General features: G+C 44.4%; 1 protein-coding gene across 13 annotated transcripts in view; it reads left to right on the plus strand.

The window, feature by feature from the left end:
• Nucleotides 1-13,251: 13,251 nt before the first annotated feature.
• Nucleotides 13,252-24,347, plus strand: part of MYCBP2 (MYC binding protein 2) — a 149,426-nt gene continuing 138,330 nt past the window's right edge. For 7 of the 13 annotated variants that reach the window (XM_032226683.1, XM_032226685.1, XM_032226688.1 and 4 more), the window contains exon 1: nt 13,253-13,526. In XM_032226683.1, coding sequence (XP_032082574.1) covers nt 13,357-13,526 — 170 coding nt within the window. In that variant the 5' untranslated portion in view covers nt 13,253-13,356. Of the gene's footprint in view, nt 13,527-24,347 lie in introns of all 13 variants that reach the window. The other 6 variants (XM_032226680.1, XM_032226682.1, XM_032226684.1 and 3 more) reach the window with 1 other exon arrangement.

The following is a 24,347-nucleotide window of genomic DNA, read 5'->3' on the forward strand; positions in this document are numbered from 1 at the left end:
CAGTTCTTGTAAGATGTAGCCCCATCCCCTGCCAGAAACCCTCCACACACACACAAAACAGGTATTGTAGACTATACTCCAAGAATGCAAAATTCTCTCCACAGCACAATCCCTTAAACCAGTGGTTTATGTTGAAAGTTCTGCATTCCCTCATTGGATGCCTACCTTTGATTTGGGGTGCAGAGGAAACCACCAGCTGTGCCCCTGTCTCTTTGGCTTTCATGCCTAGCTACTCATTCGTCATCTTCTTGTGTCATATCCATCATCAGACCTTGGCGATCATATTGGCAATCCTATTTTTGTCAACAGCTGCATGAAAAAGTGCTGAGTTTTGTCCAAACCGGTCCCTTAGATTTTGAAGCCATGATGTTCTTCTTCTGCCTGGACCTTATTTCCCTTCAATCTTTCCCTGGAGGATTAAGAATGCCATATTTTTCTGGGTGTCGCTTCACAGGTCCAAAATATTCCAACTTTCACCTTTTAATGGCTTTGATGATTTCCCTTGGCTTTCCCAGGCGACTTATCACCGCCTCGTTTGTGATTTTGTCAACCCAGCTTATACGTAACAGCCGCCTGTAAACCCACATTTCAAATGCTTCTAATTTCTTCAAGTGGTTTTTTGTCAAATACCAACTCTCTACTCCATAGAGCAGGATAGAAAAGATGAAACTAGCTACTCATAGTCTTTTGATATTGTTTTTCATGCTCTTTGTCATGTTATTTGTCCCACTAAAAGAGAATATGTGGACTATTTTAGTAAGCCTCTCACTCACGTATTTGATCTTAGATGTCCCCAGATAAGATTGTCCAGTCTACAAATTGTCGGTTCATTTTCCCTGAGCAGTGAGTCTCCTATCACCAACATCGGCTGTTGTTTTTTTTCCTTGAGGAAGTCTATTTTTTTGTTTCTTGCACTGGTGCACTTGATGATATCACTTCTCCAGATGTCTGCATGCTTTCTTCTTCCAAAGGTTATGAAATTGGTTGTTTAGCTCCAATGGGACTGGACTGTTTCCCCCCCCCCCCACTTTCCCTGACATGTCACCATTGGTGCATATCCAAAGATTCATTTTCTCTGTTAATTGTTCCTTACTGTGTTGAGTTTGGTTGCGGTCTTTTTTCTTTAACTGGGTTCTTTTCTTTCTTTCTTTCTTTTTGAATTTCAGCATGGTTAGGCTTATCACTAAACTCTTAATATTTAACTCAGCTATTTCAATTAGTTTATATTTGGTAGAGATACAATACAAAACAGCACCTATTCTGCACGACTGTTTTCATATTTTTAAAAAGTATAATTATTTTTTTAAAAACATTTCCATTTTAATTAAAAATTATAAAAATAGAAGTTAAAAATTATGTAATTCAAAAACTTAATCTTTTTAATTTTAATTTTATTTTAATGAAGATTGGATTTATGAAAGGTTTTAATCTCTTGACGTTAATGCTGAAATAATACTTATTACAGTGCCTTTTGTGGCTAGTGTTGAAATTCCTTTACATCTCCCACGCTGCCGCCATTCACTTACTTACTCTGGAAAAGTCTACTCTACACAGTATATCAGCAAAAGTTGTCACAGTGGAGGGAAAATAATTAGAAGGAAAAGTGAGAGTAAGGAACTGAATTCAAATTTTTCCTTTGTCAGTACTTTTTTAAGGTCCTCCCTCTCCATTTTATGTTGGTTCTATATATCTGTGGTGGATTGAGTTCATGCAGTTTGTTGTTGTTGTTGTTGTTAGTTTCGAAGTCGTGTCCAACCCATAGCGACCCCATGGACAATGCTCCTCCAGGCCTTCCTGTCCTCTACCATCCCCCAAAGTCCATTTAAGCTCACGCCTACTGCTTCAGTAACTCCATTCAGCCATCTCATTCTCTGTCGTCCCATTCTTCTTTTACCCTCAGTCTTTCCCAGCATTAGGCTCTTCTCCAGTGAATCCATCCTTCACATTAGGTGGCCAAAGTATTTGAGTTTCCTCTTCAGGATCAGGCCTTCCAAAGAGCAGTCAGGGTTGATCTCCTCTAGGACTGACCAGTTTGATCACCTTGCAGTCCAAAGGTTATTTATCATGCAGTTATTTAAGTGTTAGGATTTAAGTGGCTTTACAATATCTCCTTTCCTCTCTGTATATTAGCAAAGTATGTAATCCCCATGAATGCAGATGAGGAAATGAAAGGGCATTGGAAAAGAATGATAATTCTTCCCATTGAGGCAAAATAGAATGAGGCAAAACATCTTTATTCTCATCCATTTATATCCCACCCTTATTATTTTTACAAATAATTCAAGGTGGCTAACATATCCAACACATCTTCCTCCTCCATCTCCCCCCACAACAACCACCCTATGAGGTGGGTTGGGCTGGGAGAAAATGATTGGTCTAAGTCAGTGGTCCCCAACCTTTTTATCGCCGCGGACCAGTCAGCCTTTGATAATTTTACCGTGGCCCGCTGAGCGCGCGCAGGGGTGGGGGGGCATCTCTTCCCTGGAGCCTTTGCGCACGGCCCAGGAGCTACCATTATAACTTTCAGGCAGGCCTTCCATAAAAATAACATAGAGGTTAGTCTTTCTTCATCTTTTTTATGTCTATTAAATTTTAATAATTAAAACACTATCAGGATCTAAAGCAGGGGTGTCAAACTCGATATCATTGAGGACCATATCAGGATTGTGTTTGACCCTGTGGGGCTGGGTTGGGCGTGGTCAATTTGACATCACTCGTGTTGTGGCCCGAGTGCTCTGGTTCTCCAGGAAGAGGACGGACACCCCGAACGCCATCACCGCCAAGAGCTGCAATTTAGGCGGCAACATAATCCGGAGCAGCCCCATCGGCGGCTGCAGCAGCAGCAGCAGCAGCCGCCGTCACCGCCACCTCCCTGGTCCCACACGTCCGCCCGGAGATCACGACATGACGCGGGGCACTGACAGGGGAGGCCGGGTTGGTGGTGGTGGTGGTGGTGGTGGTTCGGGGAACAGCCTCTGCGGGAGACAAAAACGGCGGCCGCAGACGAGCCAGGGGAAAGCCCGGCGCCGGCAAGAGCTCGCGGGGAAGAGGGGGGGAGGAAACAACCACCTGGGCTTCTCACATTCCTCGCAGCAAAACCTCGCGACGGCACACCCCCACCAACCGCCTCTGAGAGAGGCTCAGTCCGGTGGCCCCACTCCGCACACCATCCCAGGCACGCGCCCGGCCACCCCAGCCACCAATTTGCGTGCGCTGCTCAGCAACTGAACGCCCGGCCTTAATTCACGCCCCTTTAGCTTACCTCCCCTACCTCGCCGACCAGCCAGAATACTGATTGGACGACGTTGTCCCGTAGGCCTAGTGACTTTCCCTTAGGCCCCCGGCCGCTGCGCGGCCCGGTGCCAGGTACTCCACGGCCCGGCACCGGTCCGCGGACCGGGGGTTGGGGACCACTGGTCTAAGTCACCCAGCTCGCTTTCATGGCTAAGGTAGGACTTGAACTTATGGCCTCTTTTCTAGCTTGGTACCTTAAACCACAAAACCAAACTGGCTGTCAGGCCTTCAGCCGTCTTTTCTTTTGGATCTTTGGCCTGCCACACTTCCTATTATTCTGCTATGCATTTTCTATTGTGGGAAAATGGGAGGGGGGATTGTAGGAGTTAGATGCTATGTAGCCATAACAAAATTCTTTCTAGAAAGCCAAGGTCATCCCTTGTCTTGGCACCTCTGCACATGACTGGAACTGGATGGGTGGAATCACCAGCGTGACAGTGGAAGATGGACTTATGGGTGTGGGGACAAGAGCTTAAACTTTCAACTTGGTGGGGGAAACTGGGAAGCTTTCAGATTCGGGTTTTCCCAGATATGCCAACATGGCTCTCTTAATAAATTGGAACTTTTGAGCAATACTTTGCCTTGGACTCTGATTTAGTTTTGGATGCTATTTGGAACCCTGACACTGACTCTAACACCGTGTTTGGTTGGGTAATCTAACATCAAGCCAATAAGGCAATGCAATACAGGTAGTCCTCAACTTACGTCCACAACTGAGCCCAATATTTCCACTGAGTTTTGCCCCCATTTTTGCAAGCTTTCTTGCCAAAATTATGTGAATCACTGCAGTTGATAAGATAGCAAACCTGGTCGTTAAGCGAATCTGGCTTTCCCGTTGACTTGGTTTGCTTGTCCGAAGGTTGCAAAAGGGGATCACGTGACTTTGGGACACGGCAACGGTCATAAGTATGAACCCTTTACCAAGCGGCTGAATTTTGATCACATGTAGGGATGCTGCAATGTCCATCTGGGTTCAGTTCCAAGTGGGGAAAAAGACACTGGAAACATGGTGGCTGTTTGGAAAGATGGTTTAATGGTGGACAAGATCACATGGCTTGGAGCTCCTGGGTGAAAAGGGCAGAGAGGCTGAGAGTCCCTGGGTTTTATGCCCTCTCTGGCTTTGAACTTCCTGGGGCACAGGAAGAGTATCCGGATTGGTTGCTGTCAAGAGGTCATAGGTAGCTTTGAAGGTTGTCTGTGTGCTAAGTTTGGTTGAAACTTGGTGGGTGGCAAAATGAAGATGTCAGGGTTCCAAATAGCATCCACAGGTAAATCAGAGTCCAAGGCAAAGCATTGCTTACAGTTCCAATTTATTAAGAGACCCATGTTGGCACATCTGGGAAAACCTGAATCTGAAAACTTCCCAGTTTCCCCCACCTAATTGAAAGTTCAAGATCTTGACCCACACCTACAAGTCCATCACAGGGTCCAATCTTCCACTGCCATGAGGGCACTTCCACCCATCCAGTTCCGGTCAGGTGCAGAGGTGCAGAGACAAAGGATGACCTTGGGTTTCTAGAAAGGAATTTTATTTTGGCTACATAGCATCTAACTCCGTACAATCCCCCCTCCCATTTTCCCACAATAGAAAATGCATAGCAGAATAGAAAGTGTGGCAAGCCAAAGACCCAAAGGAAAAGATGGCTGCAGGCCTGACAGAAGGGCAATGAAATGTCTCAGCCTGAAGGGAGTAGAACTTTGTAATGTAGAATGGACTGGCCCAGGCCTTAATGGCCCATTGACAAGGGGGGAGGGGGGGCTGAGTTTCTGCCTCTCTGAGTTTCTACTTCTCTTTTTAGGGGAAATATTCTGCCTTTTTAATATTTCCTAAAATATTTCATTTTCTGGGAGAGGGATGGGTTTTAACTTCCTACAGGTTGTAATTGTGAAAAAGTCGTAAGTATGAAAAAGTCGTAACTCACCTTTTTTTTGCGCCGCTGTAGATTTGAATGGTCACTAAACAAACTGTTGTGAGTCAAGGATATCTGTACTATCGTGCTCATCACACACACACACACACACACACACACACAAAACACACACATACCACAACCCCACCTGCACAGGAAGGATCCCTAGACCTATCTAGCAGCAGTGGTAAATTTGGAATTATAGAACAGCCTGCAGACTTGGCTACGCTCAAAGTTTCTCTTAGCTATTCCATCATAGCGAAAGCCTCTGGTCTTTACGTGCTAACAAAGAGAACTCCATCCTCGGTGGGTTTGCTGGGCGAGTGTAATGGAGGACTACAGCCCCTCCAATAAAGATAAAACCACGATAGAGAAAAGGAGAGGCTCCCCGTGGTTTTGCCCCTCCAGGAACCAAAGCCAAGCAGACTTCCTGGGGAGTTGTGTATAGCGCCAACTTGGTGGAAGAGCTAGTAAGAATTAAGACCACCTGTTCAGTCCAAATCCAGAAATCTTCAAAAGAGTCTCCAGTGCGAAACCCCCTGGAAGAGAATCCCTCCAGATTGGGGAGGGGGGGGGAGAAGAAAATCTCTTTGAAGGCAGGCCCTTGATAGAATTACCCCCCTCTCCTCCCTTTGGCAGAGAAGCCAATACACCACCTTCCTTTCTTCTCTCCTACTGGGCCTGAAAGCTGATTAAATACAGAAAAAGAAAAAAGAAAAACTATTGGGCACTCCGGCAGAAATCAGAGCGAGCTCAAATTGTGTGCTTTCCATTAGAGAGGGAGGCGTGCTTTCTCATTCAGAGGTGCTTCTAACCGACTGAATGGATTCACATTAGTGAATAAATAAGATTCTATGCAAACCGGAATGACTTAAGCCACAAAAAAACTACCGTATATACTCGAGTATAGGCCGACCCGAATATAAGCCGAGGCACCTAATTTTACCACCAAAAAAAACTGGAAAAGTTTGACTCGAGTATAAGCCTAGGGTGGGAAATGCAGCAGCTACCGGTAAATTTCAAAAATAAAAATAGATACCAATAATGTTTTTGAATATTTATTTCAAAGAAAAACAGTAAACTAGCGGTGTATTCAATGAAATACTTCACTCACCTCATGATGCTGATGTCCCGCTGTGATGATGATGTCCCGTGCAGCCGCGGGAGCGATGTCCCGCCTCCTATGACACACGGCACAGTGATTCCTATCATTGGATCACTGTACCAGAGGAGGTGGGACATCGCTATGTGGCTGCTTGCCATAACAAGGAGGAGGTGGGACATCGTTGCAGAGCGGCAGGAGGGGGAGGAAGGGGAATCGTAAGACAGCCCTGCATTACATTAGAACGTGAGGAAGGAGGATGGTGCGGTGCGCGCTGCGCGGCAAACTGACACAGAGGGAGGGGAAACTCACAGGGGCACTGGGCCATTCACGAGTGTCACCCAGCGGCATGGCCCCGCCCCTTTTTCTCCTCCATTTCGGGCAAATTTTTCACTGACTCGAGTATAAGCCGAGGCGGCTTTTTTCAGCCCAAAAAGTGGGCTGAAAAACTAGGCTTATACTCGAGTATATACAGTACCAAAAAAAAAAAAAAGATTTCTCCTCTACACCTAGGAAAGCTTTGGCTAAAAAATCAATCAATTCTAACATTCTAATGTGTTGGACTACAATCCCATCATCCTCCCAGGAAGCGTCCTTGGGATTGAATGCAATGTACTCTACCACAGCTCAAGGTTATCAAGTCAGGGAAAGCTGGATGACATGATCCCTTGTGTGAAAAAAAATGCAAAATCTTGTTTTTCCATAGCTTTTATCCCTCTCAATTTGTCAATAAGTCTGTATTGAAAGTTCATCTTCCATCCAAGTAATCTATCTGGGATTACACACACACACCAGTGGTGGTATTCGGCCGGTTCGCCCTGGTTCGGGCGAACTAGTAGCAGCGGCAGGAGGCTCCGCCCACCTGCCCAGATATCATCATGGACACTTTGCGCATGCGCAGAAGTGTGCATGTGTAGAAGTGCCATGGGCAAGCAAAGCGAGTGCGCCCGCCTGCACGCTCCCGGTTCCGGACTTGGTAGCGAAGGTAAGAGGATTTCATGCCTGACACGCACACAAAATATTTTAATAACATGCTGAAGCTGGTTATATTAAGAGGTTTGCTAATATTAATTGACCCAATACACTTAATGGCTCAGGTTAAAAATGTGCAGTCCGGCTTATCCAGCCATAGAACCACAGTCCAGATGAACTTTTAAGGCCAACTCCAAGATTAAAAGGAAGGTGAAGTAGGTGGATTTTGGGAGAAACATGAACATTTTAAAACAACTGGCAGAGTTGCAACCTCTCACTACAATCCTCCTTAACCTATTGCTGCTTTCACGTTGGCTACCAACCTTATTCTATTTCCCTCCCCATCTCCCCAAAATGAAAAGCTTAAACCTTAGTGGGGAAAAAAAGCAAATTGCTTCAAGGACACGTTCTCTATTTCTCAGTGTTCCTTCATGTCAAGGCAGTAGAGCAGACCACTCCTCAGCTGTGATCTAGGCAAGAAACCCAGGGAGCTTCTTCAGAGCTTTTGCTAAGAAGTTCAAGCGTTTGCCCATCAGGCCTTTATAGAATTGTCCCGCCCTTCTACCTGACCCACTAGATCAGTGTATGCAGCTGTGACTAGGGCAGGGGTCCTTAAACACTCAAAGAGCCACCAAGGTTCTAACTGGAAGCCCCCCGTTCAATTCCGGAGGCAACCAGAAGTCCGGTTCCCCCACCATAGAGTCTCCTCCTAGCGCGGCATCCTTTTTCCTCTACCTGTCCTAACCGAAAACCCTATCAATTGTGGAGCCAACTGACAACAGGGAGCCGCAGCAGAGGGACGAAAGGGCCACATACGGCTCCAGAGCTGCAGGTTGCTGACCCCTGGACTAGGGGAAAATCAGCAAATTGTGAGCCAGAGTCTGCAAAGGCTCAAGCTTCATGTTGCTTCAAGACACCTGCTTTTCATTCTTGTATCTCTGGGCAGTGGGCAATAGGCTTCAGGCATTATGAAGAGCAGGGGAAGGAATTGGACACAGGTGGGCAAGCAAAAGCCCTCTGGTTGGACTGCGTGTGCTGCCATGGTGCTGCTTGCCTGAAACTGGAGCAGAAACCGGATCCCAAACTGGATCCCTCTCGTTCTTTTGCCTCACAATGGCAATTGTACTAGAAAAGGCAAAAATTAGTTCTCATAGCAATAGCAATAGCAATAGCAGTAGACTTATATACCGCTTCATAGGGCTTTCAGCCCTCTCTAAGCGGTTTACAGAGAGTCAGCATATTGCCCCCAACAATCTGGGTCCTCATTTTACCCACCTCGGAAGGATGGAAGGCTGAGTCAACCCTGAGCCGGTGAGATTTGAACCGCTGAACTGCTGATCTAGCAGTAGCCTGCAGTGCTGCATTTAACCACTGCGCCACCTCATGCACAATTAATGGTTAGTTTCAATAGCTCTGCTGCATCTTGTGGTTTTCTGATTGCAAGGCCAACCTGGGGGATGAACTTTATTTTAAACTAGCCAATAACCCAGCGTTGCCTGCATATTGATTTATAGGGGGACCAAATGTAATTTTTAATGTTGGATTTCCCCCCCTTACCAGAGGGAGCCCTTGTGGAGTACTGTGAAGCCATTACCATGGCAACTCCACTGCGCTGTACACTAGAAGCCATTTTAAGGCACAACAGGCTGTATCTTAACAGAACATACACTCTGAGGGATGTTAGGTGTGTCTTACCCCAACAATATTTGTTTCCAGAGAGTAAGTCATCTGTGTACCAAGTTTCGTTGAAATTGCTCCAGAGTTATGCTGGAACTGGTTCAAATCCCTAGCGCCGCGTAATGGAGTGAGCTCCCGTTACTTGTCCCAGCTTTTGTCAACCTAACAGTTTGAAAGCATGTAAAATGCAAGTCGAAAAATAGGGACCACTTTAATGGGAAGGTAACAGCATTCCATGCGCCTTTGGCATTTAGTCATGCCGGCCACATGACCACGGAGACGACTTCGGACAGTGCTGGCCTCTTCGGCTTTGAAACGGAGATGAGCACCGTCCCCTAGAGTCAGGAACGACTAGCACATACTGTATGCGCGAGGAAAACCTTTGCCTTTACCTTTAGTTCCAACTCCATGTGCTCTATATAGGATGCCTTTGAAAATCACCCTAAAGTTATACCAGTCATCCGCGACTTACGACCACAGCTGAGCCCAACATTTCTGTTGCTAAGTGAGACATTTGTTAAATGAGTTCTGCCCCATTTTAAGACCGTTCTTGCACAGTTGTTAATCACTGCAGTTGCTAAGTTAGTAATCCAGTTGTTAAGCGAATCTGGCTTCCCTATTGACTGTGCTTGTCTGAAGATCGCAAAAGGGGATTACACAACCACATGACATAAATATGAACCAGTTGCCAACATCTGCATTTTGATCACATGATCATGGGGATGTTGAAATGATTGCTTGTGTGAAAAACGATCATAAATATTTTTTTCCCCAGTACCACTGCAACTTCAAATGTTCACTTAACTGTTGTAAGACCAGAATGTGACATGCAAAAATGCTGGGTGTTACTCAATTTGCCCACACCACCGTTGCACAAGCTGCACTAGCTCACAATTTCTGAGTACAATTTAAGGCACCGGTTATCACTTCCAAAGCCCTACAATGGCATGAGGTCAGATTATTTGCAGGACCGCCTCTCCGAAGGGATCTGCCCTATCCATTGGATGGAATGGACAGAATGCCCCTTCCTTGAAATATCTATAGATGGCATTTTCCATGGTAGCTCCTATACTGTGGAACACTCTTTTGTCTCCCCTGAGATCTGGCAGGCCCCCACCCTTCCAGCCTTCCGGAATGCCCAAAATATGTGGCTCTAGGTGTAAGCCTTGTGTAGAGTGATGACACCCTGAGGAAGGTTGCTGAGGCATTTCAGTAAAATGACTAGGCATTGGGTCGTTGTGGCTTTTATGGTTTTATTGTTGTTGTGAGCTGCCCAGTGATGTGCGCTAAACCACCTTCAGTATACAAATATTTTAAATGAATAAATAATATACCCCAATCCTTCCTCAGTACTGGTCAGTATTGGCTTTTGTCCCTCATTCCCCAAAACCATGAAGGGCGAGGGGCCAGATGACTAATGTTATCTTCGGGAAGGTCCATAGGTTTTTTTTTCTTTTTTTAGATCACTCTATCTACTTTCTTTCTTTTCACCTCCAATTATGTGGAATACACAGCTGGTTTGCCTGTGATCATTCAATTTGCATTTTGTATTTTGGATATGCATGGTTCTGGTGGTAAATCCTGGAAATGAGGGATAATATAGGAACACTGACCTATACTTTAAAAAAAGTTTCCCTAAAAGAACTCATCCATATTCATTGTCTCTTGTTTCTAAACTAAACAGTTATTTTTATAAAGACAGTACAAAGACATTTTTACCGGTGGAGAGATTTAGTTATTAATAAGATATTTTTTTTCTCAGAAGCACATTAAACAGATGCTGGGCTTAATAAAGCATTTGACAAGCACCTATAGGAATGCCAGTAGAGGAAAATTATTAAATTTACAAGGAATATCACACTTAGAAAAAGCTTGTGTAAGTAGCAATTGCTAAAACAGATCCTTCACTCTCTAAAAATGACTGGAAATGCTCTTATAAGGCTTTATCACTTTTGCCTATTTGCAAGGCTATAATGCCATAATTTTTATAATAGAATGAAACAAATTCTATAGATCTCCTTCCAACCTAGTCTTTTTCAATCAGAAAGTTAACTATCATTAAATTTGTACCCCAAAGGTACACCAAACTGGCTTTACACTAACAGTACAACGTGTGATTATGCATTATATGCCAAATAATTGGCCGGATTAAGACACTGGTTTTAACAATAAATCTGATACCCTTTACTCTCTAAAAATGGCTGGAAATGACTATACCACTTCTGCAGATTTGCAAAGCCATAATCCCAATCACTTTTCACACTTATGACTGCTGCAGCATCCCCATGGTCACCTGATCAAAATTCAGATGCTTGCATCTGACTCATACTTGCATCCCAAGAACACGTGATCCCCTTTTGTGGCCTTCTGACAAGCAAAGTCAACGGGGAAGCCACATTCGATTAACAACCATGTTATTAATTTAACAACTGCAGTGATTCACTTAACAAATGTGGCAAGAAAGGTCGTAAAATGGGGCAAAACTCACTTAACATGTGTCTCACTTAACGATCAAAATTTTGGGCTCAACTGTGGTTGTAAATTGAGGATTAGCTCTGTTTGCAATGCCATAATTCCAACCATTTTTATAAGAGAATGAAACAAATGACCAAGGCTTTTACCCTTCACTCTCTAAAAATGACTGGAAATGGCTCTACCACTTCTGCATATTTGCAATGCCATAATACTATCCACTTTTATAATAGAATCAAACAAATTCTATAGCTTTCTGTTTAACCTGGCCTTTAACTATTACTAAATTTATATTCCCCAAAAGTGCACCAAACAGTCTTTATATTAACAGTATATATATATTATGTGTGTTTATGTACTCTGTGCCAAATAATGCAATGCCATAATACTATCCACTCTTAGTACAGAATAAATCAAATTCTATGGCTTTCCTTCCAAGCTGGCTTTTTCAAATTCTATTTATTATCTTAATAATAAATCTGACACTTACCCATCGCTCTCTAAAAATGGCTGGGAATGGCTGTACCACTTCTTCAGATTTGCAATGCCATAATCCCAGACATTTTTTAATAACAGAATGAAACAAAATTCCTTCCAACCTGGCCTTTTTCTATCAGAGTTAACTACTACTAAACTCACATTGCCCAAAGGTGCACCAAACTGGCTTTATATATATATTATTTGCACTACGTGCCAAGTAATCGACACTCTGATCGTTCAACATATCAGCTGAGGAGCAACTGTTATGTCACTGATCTTAAACAATAAAGGTGAGTGTTACCTGTAACTGAGGGGCTTGTTTTGAGGAGGGGGGGCACTGGCAGCATCATTTCCATGGTTCCAGGGCCAAGTATGGGGGAAAGGGCCGCTTAGGAGGAAAAGGAAGGGGAAAATAGCCATGTAATCAGGTCGTGTCAGGCCAGCTCTTCAACCCCAGCTTGGGAGTCTCTGGAAGAGAACTTGGGCTGGTAGCCATAAGTCACACGCAAAACATATAGGTAGTCCTCGACTTACAATGATCTGTTTAGTGACCGTTCAAAGTTATGGTATGGTGGTACTGCAAAAATGTGACTTAGGACGGTTTTTCACACTTAAAATCCGTTGCAGCATCCTGCGGTCACGGGATCCAAATCCAGGTGTGTGGCCACGGACTCTTATTTATGACGGTTGCAGCATCCCTGGGGGTCAGGCGATCCCCTTTTACGACCATCTGAGTTAACGGGAAGAGCCAGATTCACTTAACAACCGTGCTGCTAACTCACCAACCTCAGTTAATCATTTAACCACCGTGGCCAGAAGGGTGGCAAAATGATGCAAGACCCGTCTCACTTAATGACAGAAATATGAGACTGCGTTATGGTCGTAGGTGGAGGACTACCCGGTATTTTATTCTTAACACACAACACACACACCACTGTCCTAAAATGCAACAGGAACCCCACCAGGCCTGGTTCGAAGGAGACCGAGCTGGCTAAGGAGCTGCTCGACGAGGGTCCGTCCCCACCGAGGTCTCATCTGTGGGGGCCGAGAGGCTCCGGAGGGACTCAGGTCGCCAGCGGGGCAGAGGAGCCGCTCGCCTCCACCGCATCCGGGGGTCGCGAAGAAGACGCGGCTGCCGGGCCTTCCTCGAAGGGCCCCGAGACTCGCCCGGGAGAGAGAAGAGAGGAAAGACGCGGCGGCACCAGAGACCTCTCCCAGCCCTCACCGAAGCTCCGCGGCCTCGGCGGCCATGGCAACCGCCCCGCCCCGCCCACCCGAGATCACGTGGGCGGGAGGGCGCCCTCTCCGCGCAGCCGCAGAGCCGCCGACTCCTCCCGCCGCTGACGGGCCGCGGCTGCCTGTCATCGCCGCCGGCGCGGGGGCCTTCCGGGCGGTGGCCGAGCGAGGACTGTGGGCCGGGCCGGGCGGAGCGCCTGGGCGAAGGCGGCCATGGGTCCCGGAGAAGGCGCGGCTGCTGCCGCTGCCGCTGCGGCGGCGGGGCCTCCGGGCCGCGAGCAACTGCTGCTGTTGTCGGGCGCGGCGCTGGCCGAGCGCTACCGGCGCATCTACACGGCGGCGGCGCTGAGCGAGCGCGAGCAGGCCGCGCACCTGGCCGGCAGGTGAGGCTGAGGGGCGGCGGCGGCGGTGGAAGAAGCGCGGTTGGACTGCCCCGCCTCGCCTGGCCCAGACGGCGGCGGCTCCTGCGGGGGTCCCGGCGCCAGCCGTGCAGCCCGAGAGGCGTCTGCGGAGAAGGGGGTCTTTTGGGCGGCACGCCCGCTGGAGACGCCGCCCCCCCTCCCACTCACGAGGATGGGCGCCGCGGATGAGGCCTCCCTGACCGCGCTGCTTTTCCCTTCCACGAGGACGGAGCTCTTGCGCCAAGAGCCAAAAGGGCCCAGGGGTAGAAGGGCTTCTGCTGCCCCCTCCCCCCGTCCCTCCCCTTCTCCTCCTCCCCCCACCCCCTCCTCTTCCTCCCCCCTTCCCCCACCCCCTCCTCTTCCTCTCCCTCCTCCCCCTTTTCCCCTCCCCTCCTTCTCCCCTCCCCCTTCTCTTGCTCCTACTCTCCCCCTCCCCCTCCTCTTTCTCTTGCTCCCCTCCCCTCCCGCCCCTCCCCTCCTGCCTCTTCTCCCCCTCCTTCTCCCCTTTCCCTCTCCCCTCCCCCTTCTCTCCCCTCCCCTCCAACCCCTCCCCTCCTGCCTCTTCTCCCCCTCCTTCTCCCCCTTTCCCTCTCCTCTCCCCCTTCTCTTGCTCCTACTCTCCTCCCCTCTTCCCCCTCCTCTTTCTCTTGTTCCCCCTTTCCCCCTCCCCTCCTTTCTCTTCCTCCTCTCCCCTCCTGCCCCTCCCCTCCTGCCTCTTCTCCCCCTTTCCCTCTCCCCTCCTCTTTCTCTTGCCCCCCTCCCCTCCTGCCCCTCCCCTTCTTCCCCTTTCGCCCTCTCCTCCTCTTTCTCTTGCTCCCCTCCCCTCCTGCCCCTTCCCCCCTCCTCTTTCTTTTCTCCCACTCCCCCTTCTCCTCTCTTCCCCTTCTCCATCCCCTCTCCTCCTTCCCTTTTTCCCCTTCTCTCCCTTCTCTTTCTCTTCCTTCCCCGCCCCTCTTTCTCCCCTTCTCCCTTCCTCTTCCTCTCCCTCCCTTCAGGGGAGGGGGCCCCTCCACCTTCTCCTCCTTCCCCCCCCTCCAACCCTTCGGTCTCCCCCTCCTTCTCTCCTCCCCTCCTTTTCCTCTCCTTCCCTCTCCTCTCCCTCCCCTGTTCTCCTCCTCCCTTTTTCTTATGGGGGTCCGGGGGTCTGGTAGGGCATCGTGGGAAGAGAAGAGCATCCCCTTGGTGGTGATAGAGGCAGGAGAAGCCCAAGGGCAGCAAGTTGGCATCTCTATGAGCTTTTCTTGAATTACGCAGCTGTCTCCTCACCTGCGCTGCTGCGTCTCATCCCTGTTCCTCTCCCTCCCTTCAGGTGCCATTCGGGTACCCCGAGCTCTTACCTTCCCTGGGTCAGTTTATAATTTCTGTGGCGAACACCTTTGCTGTCCTGTTTACTGCCCACATTTTGAGTTGAGATGGAAAGGCAGGTGGATAAATGTGCGGGGACGTTCTTGTGAATTGCTCTGATGAGGTTACTTAATTTAGGTAAGGAAACATCTGCAGGGACCACTAATTGCTCTCTCTCTCTCTCTACTATAACTTTACTACATCCTCTTCTGCGGATATGCGATAGCTGAGTTGTCAAAAGTACTAAGCTTCGTTCTTTAAATTTGCTGCAACAAAGAAAAGGTGATAGCGTCATCCTGATGTGATTTCTTTCTTTCTTTTTTTTCTTGCTAGGAGCTTACTATTCAGACTCTTGTAGCCATTTCGTGCTTATGATTTAAGCTTGGGGGATAGCATTGCACCTTGCCTTGTCTGTTTACATGTTGAAGATATGCAAGAGAGGCATTATTTGTCTGGCTAAGTTGCACGCTTCCAAATTAGCTGTGTCATCATATTGAGGGTTTCAGTATGGCAAGTGAATTATATTGGGAATGATGATGATGAGTGGCAAGCCATCCAAATGGAATAAAATAAATAAATATCATCATCTAAAATTGCAAAACCATGTAAAATTTATGCCTAAAAGATTAATATACCAATTGTTTATGAATGCAAAAATGTGGTTGCTTCCTTAACTTGATTTTCTTTAGAATCATTTTGCATTTGTCAGCAATTACATTTTATTATGTTTCAAAAGATGCTTACTTGAAAATGTTTTTACTTTGTTATTCAGTTGAAAAATTCTCCTACTATAATTTATTGATTAGTAAAATGGAACTGATGAATATTTTTTTTTTCAAATGTTGCAGACCCCAGATATCTTCAAATGTTGGGACCAGCAATATATTGTGGAGAATTAGCATATTTTAATCACGATTACTACGGATGTTTAAACTTATTTTGAATGGCTGTTTGATAATGGACTTTTGTATGCTATCATGAATCTATGAGAGTTGGTGACCTGTAAGGACAACAAATAAATAATATTATGCATTGCCTGCTTGAAGTATATATGGTTGTGAGCTCAGAGAGATTTGCTGATCAAAGTAATTCAAACCATTTGTAATTATGTTAATGGAGTCTCTTTTTTTTTGGTAAGAAGCTAAGCAATTAAGGTGTAAATATTCTTGGAATGACTGTATTTTGTCTTTGGGTTAGCAATGACCTCACCCATATTGTAGAAAAGGGGGAAGATGTTGCTAAGGCAACATTTAAATTTGTAGGTGACATTGGCCGAAGTATTTTCTACTCGGTATTTGATAACTTTCATTCAGAATTGATGTTCATCCTTCACATGCAATAATTTAGTCTTGTTGAAGAGATGGGTTTTTTAAAAAGGGGGGGGGGTTAAGCATAGTATTTTGGAAATAGGATATCTATCCATCCATCCATCCATTTATCTATCATCTATTATCTATCTATCTCTTGGTACTTCCTTTAGCCATGAATGTATTAAGGTAGGACATCTTTGGCCTTCTTGGGGACCCTTGCAATCATTTCCCAGTTCTAGAAGGAGTATTTGTGCAGATATTCTGGTCCTGTGATATTTTGCATTCTCTTTTCCTGGCTCTGAGAAGTCAGTCAACACTCAAATTGACCCTATCTATTTCAAATAAAAGATATACTGGCCTTTCTTTCCAACAAGCACACATACAGTAACTTTTGCAAAGTAAACTTTTGTAAATTCAGGGATGTTCCCAAGTGAGAACATAAAGCTTGCAGATCTATTTCTATCAGATTTAGCTTTTTAAGAAATACGCTTGGTAAATATACACGTATATCACAGAATAACATTTCAGGGACTAGCTTATGGCATGCCCTCGTGGGTTTATACTTTGCATCAATTTCTTTTCCACAGGAACTGCTCTATTAGAAGGGAAAAGATATTCTAGCATCGTGAAGTTGTAATGAATGAATACAGGCATACAATGAATTTGAGAAACAGTACCCATCCAATAATCTAGATTTCATACTAATCTGAGTATTTTACTCCCTATCCATTAAAAAATGCTTCTGAAAGACGAGCTACAAATATCTCAATGCAATGAATTATTTTATAATGAAATATTGAATCCAAATATTACTAGTACTATAGATATTTCCATGTGTTCTGCTTCAATTTGGGATGGCTGTGTCTATAAAGAGCTAGCAATTACAGTTCTCTGGACTTTAATCAAACTCTCCCCCCCTCCTTTTTTTTGTAATTTTGAAAATTAATTCTATAAACTTTATTTGTGTGCTATTTGGAAGGAATTTATTTAGTAAAATTTTGTGCAAGTAGAAGAATGTACAGAGATGCTTTGTTTAAATGTATAATGGAATGTTTTTAATGGCTTACATCAGGGGTTTCCAACTTGTGGAAGACTTGTGGACTTCAGCTTCCAGAATTCCCCAGCCAGAAAAACTGGGAGTTGAAGTCCACAAGTTTTAAAGTTGCCAAGGTTGGAGACCTTTGCTTTACATCATTGTGATTGCTAACAAGGGGCAAACACTGTCATGTTAAATGTACAGTTTGACATGAAATGTACATTGTCCATCCCACACCCAGTTAGAACCAGATAAGAAAAGAAGGAAAGAGATATATCTTTTGTCTCATCTCTTGTTACTTTCTGTGAGTTGAGAAACTTCTGATTTGTGGAATGCTCCCTGCATAAATTTCTTTGTAGCTGTGAAAGAGAACAGAACTGTTTATCCATGTGTGAATATTTGTCTCCTGCCTTTCCTCCAAGAGCCTGCATAGTCTGCCCTCCTTGCTTCCCCCTTGTTACCGTTTTAGCATCTCATTGATGAGAAAGGTTGGGCCAAGAGCTCTGGTAGCCCACCAGTTGATCCCCATAGCAGAGGGGCTCTGTGGGCTGTACTCCCAAGGAGACGTAATCAGGGCTTCCTCAATACCAAAAAGAAACAACAAGAACAGTTGGTAGAAAAGGCAATGTTTTCCTGAATAGTTTTCCTTAAATTGGAATGACAAAGTTCTGAAAGAAATGCTCAGATGCTTATTTATAATATGAATTGTGAAGATGGGGTGTGAACTCTCCTTTCCCATGGCATCTGCCTATTAAAGATGGGAAGTGAATTTGAAGTATTTTCACTGGCAAAGCGGTTCCTTTTGACTTCTAACAAGGTTCTGGTCCTTGAGGTTTCTGAGGAAACCTCTGGCTTCTTCAGAAGTTGTCAGAAGAATGAAATTCATGGAAAAGATGGCAAAAGGAGTTTATTATTTATTGGGTTTTTTTAAATCCCACTTTTAGAAGTTCACCCAAGGCAGCAAACCTGCATAAGATCCCTCCCTCCCCGCTATTTTCTCACTTTCTATTTCCTGAATAGCTTTTAAACCTATTCAGGAAGTGTTTTTACAGTTTTAGCAGATGGCATCCCTACAGCATGAAATAAGTGTGACTTGGTCTTTTGCAAACTTTGCACAGAAGGGTCTCTTCTGTCACCCTAGCCGGCTTTAACAGAAGCACCATTTAGCTCAGCTGTGGACCACGGATTCTTCCCCCCCAAACACCATCAGGCTGTATGGAAGATACTCTCTTAGAGGAATGTTTTAATCTAAATTTCCTTCAGATTAAAAAAAAGAACTTCAGCTGCCTTCTGCCACTTCAGTTTCCCTCTTCTTTAAACCCTCTGAAGATTTGAAAAATCTGAAACCGGGTTTTTGTGATGTAAGAATGACTTTGAGGGACAGGAGAAGATAGGAAGTGGTCAGATAATGGGAGGGGAAGCCCCCAGTACTTTAACGGTCAAAGAAACCTAGGAACGGCCTGCCTTGATTGATCAGATGCTTAAAAATGAAGGCAGAAAGTTTGTACTTCCAGACCTGCGAAGACTCTGCTAATGTAACCTTACAATGAAGTAGATTTATCTCACCAAATTATTTGCATTTCCTCTCTGGTTTACCCAGGAAGGCTGACCAAACGTATGTGCAAATTGCACCTGGCCATTGCAGCCATTTTTGTAAAAGGCTGCTTAAAAAAAAGATTGATAGAAACACAGCCTTTGTTAAGAGCAGAGACTTTCAGTGGGCAACCTGGTGAATTATCCAGAGCATCCTTTTGTCATCCCCATCCCACCCCTTTATACTTCCCAAAGGAAAGGGAATAGCTAGATCCTGCCAGAGAGGGGTAATCCTTAGAGACAACCGCTCTTCTTGTCACACACACACCCCAACACTCTCCATCAAATTTTTAGCATGTTTGGAGAGCAAGAAGAAACCAGCTATGGTCCAGTTCATTTTCTGGATGCTTTCTGCAAATAGCAGCAACTGCTCTCATTAGCATCTTCCTACACCCTCTGAAAGAAAGACCTGTTCCCGTTGCATTGCCCTAAAGGCATGCTATCCTTTAAATCCTTTTATATATATTTTTTAAAAAAATGAAAACTGAATAATTGTCTCAGGGCGCCTTAGAATCTCCTATAATTTGCAAAAATGCTGGTCAGCTTGATTTGAATTTTTTTTTGATAATAAAAAGGTGAATGGCTATAACTGAGCTAAAGTGGGTCTGGGCAAGCAGGTATTATGCAAGTGTTTTCCTTCATCTAACATTATCTAGCACAGGAAAAAGTCTCCCCTACCTGGTATGCATAATTGTCGCTGTTGCTCACAGTTGTGATTCTGACTCTTCGCAGCCCTGTGGACCACAGCATGCCAGGCCCTCCTGTCTGCTGCTGTCTCCCGGAGTTTGTCCAAATTCATGTCCGTTGAGTTGATGACCCTCTGTAACCATCCCATCCTCTGTTGTCCCCTTCTCCTTTTGCCTTCCATCTTTTCCAACCTCAGGGTCTTCTTCAGCAAGTCCTCTCTTCTCATTTGGTGGCCAAAGTATTTGAGCTTCAGCTTCATAACTCTACTTCCAAAGAACAGTTCAGTGTTGACTTCCTTTAGGGTTGACTATTTTGTTCTCATTTTTTTTCTCTTTTCACCAATCATTTTTTCCTCCATTTTCTTTACTATAATTCACCAACTGGACTTTTATTTTTCCTTTTGCTTTGAAAATAGTTGAGTTGTTGACAACCCGGTGCCATTAAGAGTTGAGGGTATTATCTGTCTTGGCTGCGCATTTCCACAGGTTCGGGGCAGTCATTATTGCTGGAAAACTGGAGTTTGAAAACTGGATTTAGTTGATGGTTGAAAGTCCCCTAACAACATGACAGAAATAATGATGAAGCAAACAGAACCTATGATGAGAGCAGCAGCCACCAGGAGGGGAATGTCTTACCAGATAAGCTCCAGAAGGACATCCCAAAGGTCCTTTTTCAAGAGGCAATTGGACTTCCTGGTTTTTCTTTGAAGACATTTTGCTTCTCGTCCAAGAAGCTTCTTCGGCACTGAATGACTGAGAATCTCCATAAACCTCCAGAAGGACCCTTGACCCCTTCTTCTGAATTCATGGACTTGGAGCTAGTTTTCTGGAATGTGAGGTCAAGTGAAAGCCAGCCTGTTTGGGATGATGGATTGTTGGCTCAGTAAAACACAACTCCATCTTGGCCTGGATCTAGGCACAAAGTTGACGTTATTGAGAGATAAACCCACCTTCCTAAGTATCCTTGGTGGTATTATAAAGCTAGACCTTGGCTTTTCATAATTCTGCCTTCCTATAAATGGGCTCCAGAAGGGATGCTCTTTGGGGAGATGAAGGCTGAATTCCATGTATTCAGGCTTCTCAGTACAGGGACAATTTAAGAGATGCTTTGGAAACGTTGTGCCACAAACTAGGGATTTGAAATTCATTAATAAAATGTTTATGCTAATCCAATACCATCTGTTAGGGCATAAATATAAAAAAGGTACAACATGTTTTAGAGATGGGACATAACTCAGTATCGATGATACATCGATAACTTCCTGGGTAGATAAATCATACCGTTTATAAACAATGGAAATGCCACGAAACAGAAAAGAACATTTTACTCCATGTGGGGCACGTGCAAAAAAATCTCAAAAGTACTGTGAAGAAAATTTTGGAAATTAAATTTGAAATGAAATTACATTTCTTTTCATTAGGCATAATATTTAGAAATCAAATAAGTTTTTTTAAAAAAAACATTTTGTTTCTTTTGTTTTGCTTCTTATTTCATTAATTTGGGCAAACAATAATAAATAACAGTATGCTGGAGCCTTAAATACTGAGCTCAAGATGGATACTTTATTGTATAATAAATAGTTTGTTGTATTTTGCAGCGGTTTATTAATGCCACATCTATCTTCGGTTATAAAATGTAAACATTGCATATCTCCCTGATATTTTAGAAATTATAGATGATATTGGTATAAACCATTTTTTTTAATATTTAAAGTTTAAACATTAAGAGTGTGAATCATCTCCAGTCAGTGCAGTTTGAATAACATTGCCTTCAAATAATCTAATATGCTAATGATGTTCTAGAATAATACAATACAACCAATTAAAAGGGAAAAAATAATTCATAACATTTTTGTGCATTATTTATTTCTTCTATTTATCCCCACAATTGCTTCCGAAAGAAGAACTAGTCAGGAGCACTAAAGAAAAGTGCCCCTCCTTCAACCAGAGTACAGGTAGTCCTTGACTTACAACAGTTCATTTAGTGACTGTTTGAAGTTACAACGGCACTGAAAAAAGTGACTCAGGACCATTTTTCACAGACAAGACTATTTCAGCAACCCCCTGACCACGTGATCAAAATTCAGATGCTTGGCAACTGGCATGTACTTAGGACAGTTCCAGAGTTCCAGGTTTATGTGATTCCCTTTTGCGGGCTTCTGACGAGCGAAGTCAATGGGGAAGCCAGATTCACTTAACAACCATGTTGCTAAATTAGTAACTGCAGCGATTCATTTAACAATGGTGGCAGGACAAGTTGTAAAATGGAGCAAAGCTCAATTAACCTGTCTTACTTAGCAACCAAAAAATGTGGGGTCAATGGCGGTCGTAAATTAAGAGCTGCCTGTACTGTATTAGCCTAAGCAGGTCCATTATTCTCTTTTCTCTTATGCCTGAAAACTCTGTTTCATTACCTCATCTCCTCAGTTTAATCAGCAGTTGGTCTTGGTCCAGAATGGCTTTGGGAAAAATACATATTTTACCTATGCAAAAATTAACAAAATCGGCAACTAGCTAAGGTGCCTAAAAGCTGGTGTAGAGTGAACATGCAGGATGCTTACAATTGTCCTAATTTTGCACACTTCTCGCCTGTGGTTCTTAGTATTTTTCCACCCCCCTGGTCTTGCTTTCCTTCAAAGCGGTAATATCACCCACAAGTTCCAAGCAAATCCACTATCTTCAGGGTGGCTGAGTTTGTCTCAAAGATTTCAAATGCAGCTCGAGAGCTTCCTATGCGAAGGTGCCCCACTGGATACACAACTTTCTTTGGTAGAAAATCAGATTGTGATCAGGGCAGAGCTTCACCGGGTTTTGGCACCCCTGGCCATGACTGTAGGATGTTGGTATGTAATACACCAGTGCGGGGGCAGTTTACACAGATTCCTTGAAGGGACATCACGAAAGGAGGGCGTGGGTTGGTAGGCAAAAGATTTAGTTGATAGCTTAAATCAGGAAAAAAAAACAGGTAGAAATTTATCTCAATACCAATTTCACACTAGCAATAGCACTTAGACTTATATATTGTTAGTTGCGAAGTCGTGTCCAACCCATCGTGACCCCATGGACAACATTCCTCCAGGCCTTCCTGTCCTCTACCATCCTCTGGAGTCCATTTAAGCTCAAGCCGGTGATTCCATTTAGCCACCTCATTCTCTGTCATCCCCTTCTTCTTTTACCCTCAGTCTTTCTAAGCATTAGGTGAGTCCTTGAGTAGGGACTCCAGTGAGTCCTTCCTTCTCAATAGGTAGCCATAGTATTTGAGTTTTATCTTCAGGATTTGGCCTTCTAAAGAGCAGTCATGGTTGATCTCCTCTAGGACTGACCGGTTTGATCGCCCTGCAGTTCAAGGGACTCGCAGGAGTCTTCTCCAACACCATAGTTCAAAGGCCTCAATTCTGCTGCAGTATACGGCTTTAAAGAACTGTAAATTCATACCGCTCATTGGCACCAAGCTATTGTGTCCAAGCATTTTTTTAAAAAAGAAAGAAACAAGCAGGGATATAACAAAATAACAGAATAATAGAGTTGGATGGCCTAGGACCCGGATATCTGCGAGACCATCTTCTGCCGCATACCTCCCAACGGCCGATAAGATCACACAGGGTGGGCCTTCTCCAGGTGCCGTCAACCAGACAATGGCGGCTGGCGGCTCCCCGGGGGAGGGCCTTCTCTGTAGCCGCTCCGACCCTATGGAATGAACTACCCCCAGAGATCCGGACCCTACCCACTCTCATGGCCTTCCGAAAGGCTATCAAAACCTGGCTATTCCAGCAGGCCTGGGGCTGTTGACCTCATGACTGAGGTCCAGCCCCAACCAGATTGGGTGCATGATGTGGTTTTTAATCTGTTTTCCTCTGTTTTTTTTAATTCTTTGTTTTTTTTAAAAAAATATTTTCTGTATGCCACCCGGAGTCCTTCGGGATTGGGCGGCCTATAAATGTATTAAATACTAAATACTAAGGGACCTGGGAGGTCTTCTAGTCCAGCCCCCTGCTCAATTAGGAGAATCTATACCACTTCAGACAAATTCAAATTCAAAAAGTTGGCCAGACCAGAATAAAATGTTGATGTTTGTACTATGGTCACTAATCAGAGTTAAGTGTGGTTTAATGATAGGAATTAAGGAAGGGGAAAAAAAACCACCAGTAAGATACAAAGGAAGCACAGCAAATTGCAAACAAATAAAAGTGAAAAATTTAAAAGCATAAAAGTAAATCTATGTGTATAAAATGTAGAGTTACCTAACTGATAAATACATACAATTTATTCTTATAAAATAGCCTGTCAAGATTCTAAAATGCTGACTTTATGGTTGTTAAAACACTGAGCTAGTTAAGACCTAATGCTAGAGGGATACAGGAATGAAGTGGTTATGATTCTGCTTTTGAGGTCTCAACAGTTTGGAAAGTGTATGCTATACTTGCTGTACAGTTTTTGTCTCCATTGAAAGTAGTTGTGAACATTTCATGATATTTCTGGACGGGTTTAGCATCTGCTAAGAGGTGAAATGCAAGTTTCCTAAAGTACAGTGGCAAAAGGGGGCAAATTAGATCATTGCACCATCTGAGAAAAAATATATTAGAGGAGACTATACACTTATTTAGACTTCCATCAACAAGCAAGCATAGATGAGCAGCCCCTAAATCAGCATTTTAGGTTACCATCCTTGTACAATTTCTCAAGGATGCCAAAAATGAAATCCTAAGAAACTTTCAACACATGGTTTTAATCTATGCTGAGGGCCATCAACTTTCCAGAATGGTGATGCGAGACAGAGATAATTTTATTTTAGCATACAGTACAGTGTCAAGGCTGTTCTCTCTGGAGGAAAGGC

This window comes from Thamnophis elegans, chromosome 11 (assembly GCF_009769535.1).
Source record: "Thamnophis elegans isolate rThaEle1 chromosome 11, rThaEle1.pri, whole genome shotgun sequence".
Lineage (NCBI taxonomy): Eukaryota > Metazoa > Chordata > Lepidosauria > Squamata > Colubridae > Thamnophis > Thamnophis elegans.